Source organism: Oreochromis niloticus, linkage group LG6 (genome assembly GCF_001858045.2).
Source record: "Oreochromis niloticus isolate F11D_XX linkage group LG6, O_niloticus_UMD_NMBU, whole genome shotgun sequence".
Taxonomy (NCBI): Eukaryota; Metazoa; Chordata; class Actinopteri; order Cichliformes; family Cichlidae; genus Oreochromis; species Oreochromis niloticus.
Genome location: NC_031971.2, coordinates 32,980,821 through 32,988,342, shown reverse-complemented (window position 1 = coordinate 32,988,342; position 7,522 = coordinate 32,980,821). Strand labels below are relative to the sequence as shown.

Genomic DNA, 7,522 nt, shown 5'->3' with positions numbered 1-7,522 from the left:
TTAGCAAAATAAGGTTATACAATCAATCCACTGAAGTTGGGCCAGGAACACTCTTAAAAAGAAAATAAAAGGTGACACCTGGTGGTTAAATATGAAATTACCAGCTAAATACATCATTTGTTTTCTTATACTCTTATGATTTTTACCTCAGTAGCCAAACAAGAAAAGTACAGAACACAGTGGCTTTATATTTAAAAAAAATAATGATAGTGGTATTTTTTTCATTTGTGGTATGTATTGGAATGAAATACAATCGATCAGTCAATCATCATTTTTTTTTCAGCCTTTTATTCATAGTTTGGTTTCATACTTAACCAAAAGCTCATGCACCATGTAATGATTAGCATTTTCTGTGTTTTGCAGTGCTTACATTTATAATGAGATGAAAACAAAGAGAACTCCCCGGAAGAAACCAGCGTGCATTTTAACAACTTAGAAGCACAGGTGAGGGGAGCACAGGTTACTGAATTGTTTCCACTTGGGTGTCCTCAGAGGAGGAGATCACCTGTCCATCAACAATTTCCTCGATGATTGTCTTCACTCGTTTTTCAATGTGGGGTTTATGCTCTGCAAAAATAATGCATTGCGTCACTATAGTGTAAAGAGCTTAATTCAGTTTTACTGCGACAAGATCTGAAGTTCTGGTTTAGCAAGTGATGGAGATTCTTACCTTCCACTTCTACCACCTTGCTGATGACCACCACCCTAAGAAGAGCGTGAACAATATTTTTAAATATTTTTGTTAGCTTTAACTGATAATAGAATAAAAATAGATACATTTTTAATTTCTTACTCCTTTTTTTCATAATGCTCTCCTTCCAGCAGCCTCCTATATTCAGCAATCTCCATTTCCAGCCTCATCTTGATGTCCAGTAGCTCATTATATTCTGTTTGCACCCGCAGAAGAGAGGCCTTCAGTTCCTGCAGCTCACTCTCCAGGGTGGTGATGGTGATCTGCAGTTGTTGAAGCTGAAGACTATAGCGACTTTTCACTTCCTCCAAATTTTCCTGTAGGCATGTAATCTGCAGGACAAGAGGTTACAACAGCTCCATGTCAGTACAGTCAGTGGGAGGAATTACTTCCTCTGTGTTACAGCAAATTAATACATGTCCTGATATGTTTGGAAAAAACTGATTTAATTTTTTAATCATTCCCCTTGTGCTAACAATTAAAACGTTACGAACCTAATGTGCTTCAAATAGCAAAAGTAATTTTAACCAGGCTCGACATCTGCTGATGTCAACCAGCATGAAGCATTTCCCAATCAAATATAGTCAAGCTATATGTATATTTGTCCTTTATTTGTTTTATTAATTTTTTAAAAATTTGTTTGTTTGCTTTTTTGCAACATACTTTTTGGATATTTTCTCATTTAACTCGGCTTTTGAGCAGAAATACACCACCAACATTATTTTGAAATTCACAAGTTCATGAATATGGTTTTTCATGACTGTCATAAACAGGGGGAATTAAAATAGCAGATAACTCTTAATTCCTTGAACATTTAAGGGGTGATTAGTGTTCTGTTATTGTTTCAGATGATGCATTTTATATTCTAAGATTCTATTTTTTTTTTTTCATTTGCTTGCTCAGTCACCTTTCTCACTCACTATGTGTTAATAGACCTCTCTGCACTGAATCATACTTGTTATTAATCTCTGTCTCTCTTCGGCTATGTCCACACGTACACGGGTATTTTTGAAAACGGAGATTTTCCGTTTTCGTTTTAAAAAATAATCCCGTCCACACGTAAAGGCAGAAATGAAGGAAAACGCTGCTAGGAACATGCCAAAGCAGCAGGTGGCGCTATATTCCTAACCGTGTAGAAATGTTGGCCAATCAGAAGTCTAGAAGCCTCGGTGGGAAATAGTAAACAAAGCTGGGGCATAGAAGCAGAACCGAGTCGTATGTGTGGAGGGACAGTAACTGTGTGTGTATATGTAAGCATTTAAACACTGCAGAGAGGACAATTAACAGTAACAGTATTGTAGAAATTCATTTCATCGAAACAACAACGTGGCGCACACTGTGACGTCAAAAAAGGCGCACACCTTTGACGCTGCGTTTTCTCCGTTTTTCTCGTCCACACGTAAATGCAAAAACGGAGTTTTAGAAAATATCCACCCTGGCCGGAGTTTTTAGAAATCTCCGTTTTCACTGACCGAAAACGCCGTTTACGTGTGGACGAAAGGTGCAAACGCATAGAAAAATCTGCGTTTTCAAAAATACCCGGGTACGTGTGGACATAGCCTTCCACAGCATGTCTTTATCCTGTTTTCCTTCTCTCACCCCAACCACCGCAGATGGCCCCGCCCCTCCCTGACCCTGGTTCTGCCGGAGGTTTTTTCCTGTTAGAAGGGAGTTTTTCCTTCCCACTGTTGCCAAAGTGCTTGCTCATAGGGGCTCATATCATTGTCAGGCTTTTCTCTGTATGTATTACTGTAAGGTCTAAGATAGTTCAGTTAATTAAGATACTGAACCATGTGATTAGATTTTCTGCATTTCACTGTGGATGTGCGCGAGTGTGTATCATTTAAAAGAAGGTGTGATGCAACATCTTGAGTTTCTTGCCACATTGCAAAATGTCACAATGATTTTAGTTAAAAAATATTGAAAAGTCATGATCACATGTGAGTTCATAAAATACGGCAGTTGTGTTATGTCGTTATGTCAAACACTGATTTTCTCTTTTAAATGAGCCTCCAAGGCAATGTTTGTTTGTTGTCTCTTGTCTCCTTGTTTCTCTTTCCTGCTTCTCTGCTTGCAGCTGTGGCACCAAGATACCAGGGATAGGTACAATATGAGAAAAAAAGAGAGGGTCTGCTACTTCTTGGCTTCAGCAAGCTGAGTTTATAAGACCTAGCACTGTGATGTGCATTTGGCTTCAGTTACAAAACCTTCATATCCAGTACTTTTGGATTGTTATTCCATACCTCCGTGTGCGCGCTTTGCCGGCTTATCATCAAACTTTGGTAGGTCTTCTTCAAATCGGACAACTCTTTGTGAAACGTTTTCACATCTGTTTGGCTAACAATGATTTCCTTCTGGAGAGTTTCCACCTTTTTAAAAGAAAGCATTCAAAATTCAGTAAGAAAATTTGAACTTTTTTTTCTTTTTTAAATGATCTAACGGAGTCGTTTTAAACATTTTAGGAACCTCACCTTCGACTGGAACCATTTCTCGACTTCCACCTTGTTCTTGCTCACCACCGTTTCATACTGCTCCCTCATTTCCTCCAGGACCTTTGTCAAATCTATAGAGTGTGCACTGTCCACCTCTACATTTACAGAGCCACTGCACTGGATGCGCAACTGGCTCATCTCCTGCAACATGCAAAAAAAAAAAAAAAAAAAAAAAGTGTTTAAATCTCCAGTCCATCCAGAAGTGTAAGCGCTTCCACCACCAGCAGATGGCGACACTGCACCATGGAAAGCAAACATTGACTCACGCAATCGCTTTAGCAGTTTTTAATAGTTTTTTTTTTTTTTTTTTTCTATTATACGCCTTTTACCTCATTGTGATTCGCCTTCATTTGCACCAGCTCTTTTTTCAGATCCTCTATGCTTAGCTCCAAGTCACTGATGCCAAGAGTCAAGCTGTCCCGGACTGCTCGGAGACGGGATACGTCAGCCTCCACGGTCAAATGCAAGTTCATCTCCATCTCATATCTACAGAAGAAAATGAGCCCTTTCAGATGCCATTATTTTCACGATTTTGATGGGGGTAACAATTGTAGGGTCTCAAAAGAAAAAATTAAATAAAACAAAAACTCCCAAATGTAGTGGGATTTCTTTTCATATTTGGTATAAAGTAATATGGGGTAGAAAGAAATACCACGGAGCAACAAAGGAATGTAAACCTACTTCATTTTAAAGTCTTCCGCTGCCAATTGAGCATTGTCAAGCTGCACGTGGATGGCCTGGTTCTCTGCAAATCTTCTTGCAATCTACTTGGAGAAAATGAACAAACTGTCTGAAATTCTGTACCGCGTATAGGCTATACTCTTCATTTATTGATATTAAGCAAATTATTTTGCTTTCCTCAGCAGTTCAGCTTTCTTTGGATGCCATCTATCAGTGACATTGGGTACAACGGGTTCTAACCCTTCAAATCCACATTTCAACATTAATTGGTGTCAATACTTGTTGTGATAGTAAAACAATGGAAAAATGTCTCAAACGAGCGCATAGATGTTTAGTTCAGGTGTTTGGTAAGCAGTCTTTTTGGGACGTCGTTTACACTGAATGTGTTCGAGGTTTCGTGTGCAGTGTAAAATGGTTTGCTTCATTTTTATCATTGTTTCAGTGTGTTGTGTTATGTAAAGTGTGGGAGGTACCTCGGCCCGCAGGTCATTGATGGTGGAAAAGTAGCCGCCGTAGTTCTTGGTAACAACGGTTGACCTTTGTTGACAGAACTCAGCGATGTTCTGTTCCAGCTGCCTATTTTTGGCCTCCAGAGAACGCACCTGCACATATAACCACATCTCATGAGTTTGGCCCCACACATGAATGCAATGCTTCACTTCATTTAATGTCACGACGAGGAAATATTGGTTCATTAAAGCACACGATCATCATCGGTCTTAAATCAGCTGTTCTACATTTTTCCATTTGGTAAAATTTCTTATAGTTTTGTTGTTGTTATTGTTGTTGTTAGTTTGTTTTGGGGGTTTTTTTGTGCATTGCATTGATTTGTGTGTTCTTTATTGTATGTTGATCCTTTACTCACTACACTCACTTGTGGTTGTTTTAAAGTGCTTTATAAATAAAGGTGATGATGATGATGATGATGATACAACAATATAAATACACCTCGTTATAATTGCTACATGAAAAAATATCAACAAGATAAGAGATAAGATAAGAGAAACCTTTATTAGTCCCACACGTGGGAATTTTTCTTGGTCACAGCAGAAAGTACAAGTTTAAGAGCAGTAAAAATTAAGAAGAAAACAATCGAATAGGATAAGATAATTGAATAAAGGGGGTTAGGGTTAGGTCAATATATTCTGTTAGAAACTGTTATTTTACTATATGGAAATATATGCTATTATTTATTAACTGCAAAATGTGAAAAGTAAGTAAAGTGAAAAAACAATAAAAAGTAATTCTTGCAACTAGTCAGTAAAACCTACCTTTGCCAGGTAGTCGGCCAGGCGGTCGTTGAGGTCCTGCATGGTTGCCTTCTCATCACCGACTACAGAAGTCTCTCCATACGAGGTCAGGGACCCTAAAGAGAAGACAGAGTTGGACCTTGAGATGCGGGTTCCACGACCTCCAGCTCCGCCATACACACTGGGTGTGTAGCCGACAGAGGACGTGCCACTCTGCTTCCATCCGCTTCCGCTCAGGCTGCTGGAACTGTAGGTTCTCTGCTTAACGTTGTAGCTGCTCTGCTGGGTGAAAGAGGCTGCCATGGTGAGAGGTTGTGATGAAAGGCTGATGGTGAGCGCAGGAGGAACGTCTCCAAGGTGTGATCCTGCATGACACAGCTCGGTACTTTATAGGGCTCTTAGGGAGGGGGACAGTCTCAAATGCCATGCAACAACAACAGCGTGCGGTATGCAGATAATAGTTTTTGTTTTCTGTTTTTTTATCGATTGGGTGTGTAGGTCTACATGAGAAGAGCTTTGATGAAAGACAAGTGGAACATCTAGTCAGACAGCTTGACTGATAACTATGCTGAAGTCCGGCCAAAAACTAAGATGAGGCTAATGTTTTTTTTAACTCATTACACTACATACTCGTTACTTTATAGGGCACAGATGAGTGCAAAAATGATTTTAAGTGAGTTACCCAGAAGCAGCTCAAAAGACAACAAACTAGAGTAAAATATTTATACAAAAAATGGGAGAGAAAGTATTTGGATTAATTGATCAGTTTGTTTGTTTTTAAATTAGTTTCACTGCATTTGATACTTGTGGCCTTAATTGCAGTTCATTTTTTTTCTCTAAAATGCAAGCCAACAGGTGCATCACGGCAGGTAGTGTGATCGGGTTTTTTATGTTCACCCTGACTCAGAAGGTAAGTTTACATAAAGATCACTTTCACAACCACCTACAAGCAGTAATTATTCCTAAACCAGTGGTATCTGTGAAGTCTTTCTGGGGGTGTAAGACAGCTTCATCTACACACACCAAACAGTGAGTGGTATGATGGTAATAGTTTTAATACAACCAATTTGCAAAACCAATAAATACGCTCTGAGGTCTGACTTCCATGCTCAGAGAAACTGTAAAAACCCAAGAGCTATATCTCAGAGTCTGCAGGCCTCAGGTAGCTTGAGAAACATTAATGAAAAAGACTTGGCAGCAAAGTGGAAAGCCTCTTCTCTCTAAACAAATCTGCCTCTGAACAAACCACAAGATTTGTGTGACAATGTACAGATGCGATCAGCGTGGAGACGTCTAGGCATGATGCACGCAATATCAGTACAAACAGCTCATACCAGCTGTCAGGCACGGTGATGGATAGCTGAGGGTTTGGGCTTATTTTGCAGTCACAGGACCTGGGCACCCAAATTCCAGATCTTAACCTGATTGAAATGCTGGGACAGGACCTTAAAAGAGCTACACGAAAACAAATGCCTGCAATACTCAATAAACTCAATGTTGGAAAGAAAGGTGGGCCAAAATTATTTTGCAATGATGTGAGAGACTGATAAAATCATACAGAATACAGTTACTCCAAGTAATTACTGCTCGTTTTATACGCTGTTAAATCATAGGGTGTATTTGCATAGAGTGCATAGAGTACTGTGACAAGTTTCTTTTTCACTGTATGTATGTACATATTTCACTATTCCCCACTCGCCCCTGCGGGCAGTTTATCCTTCAAGCTTGGGTCCTCTACCAGAGGCCTGGGAGCTTGAGGGTCCTGCGCAGTATCTTAGCTGTTCCTAGGACTGCGCTCTTCTGGACAGAGATCTCCGATGTTGTTCCTGGGATCTGCTGGAGCCACTCACCTAGCTTGGGAGTCAGCGCACCTCCAGTTACCACTGGGACCACTGTTACCTTCACCCTCCACATCTTCTCGAGCTCTTGTCTGAGCCCTTGGTATTTCTCAAGTTTCTCGTGTTCCTTCTTCCTGATGTTGCTACATCTACCACTACGGCCGTCTTCTTCTGTTTCTATATAGTTTGATAGATAGATTGATATAGATATAGATAGATATATAAATTATAATATAGTATCTTTAAAATAATAAGTAAACAGAGAAGCTCAGTAATCTGTGTCTGTGTTCTTGTATTATGTTATTAGTCTCCCCTCATCTCAAACTGCATCAGACAAAAGACACTTGTGGACACAATGAAAAGTATTGCATGCATGGGGTTTTACAGGCACTCATCTGGAAGAAAAAGGATTTAACCACAAGAAACTGGTTCCACTGCTCAACCATGCTTTTCCTTTGAGAGGCTAAAGCTATTTTCGTCCTGTGAATCGAAAGAAGCAGACATTAACATTCATAGTTGTTGGCACAGTAAATGATTTTAAAGTTATGCCTATCCAAACAGAGCTGTGAA

General features: G+C 39.6%; 1 protein-coding gene across 1 annotated transcript; it reads right to left on the bottom strand.

Annotated features, from left to right (window-relative positions):
* Positions 1 to 268: 268 nt before the first annotated feature.
* On the bottom strand, positions 269 to 5,491 carry LOC100708013 (keratin, type I cytoskeletal 20). Its single transcript, XM_003453776.4, has 9 exons — positions 5,136 to 5,491; positions 4,338 to 4,466; positions 3,865 to 3,947; positions 3,513 to 3,669; positions 3,163 to 3,324; positions 2,935 to 3,060; positions 794 to 1,023; positions 671 to 705; positions 269 to 567 (listed from the first exon to the last, which is right to left on the bottom strand). Exons 1-9 carry the CDS (start codon positions 5,415 to 5,417, stop codon positions 461 to 463), a joined length of 1,311 nt encoding a protein of 436 aa, XP_003453824.1. The 5' UTR covers positions 5,418 to 5,491; the 3' UTR covers positions 269 to 460.
* Between the last annotated feature and the right edge of the window lie 2,031 nt (positions 5,492 to 7,522).

Excerpts from the sequence above, each read along its gene's own strand:
- LOC100708013 (XM_003453776.4), bottom strand. The coding sequence starts at position 5,417 with ATGGCAGCCTCTTTCACCCAGCAGAGCAGCTACAACGTTAAGCAGAGA. Across the intron at positions 3,670-3,864 it reads GCGGAAGACTTTAAAATGAA|ATATGAGATGGAGATGAACT; the intron begins GTAGGTTTACAT and ends TTTCTTCTGTAG. Across the intron at positions 3,325-3,512 it reads TGAAGGCGAATCACAATGAG|GAGATGAGCCAGTTGCGCAT; the intron begins GTAAAAGGCGTA and ends TGCATGTTGCAG.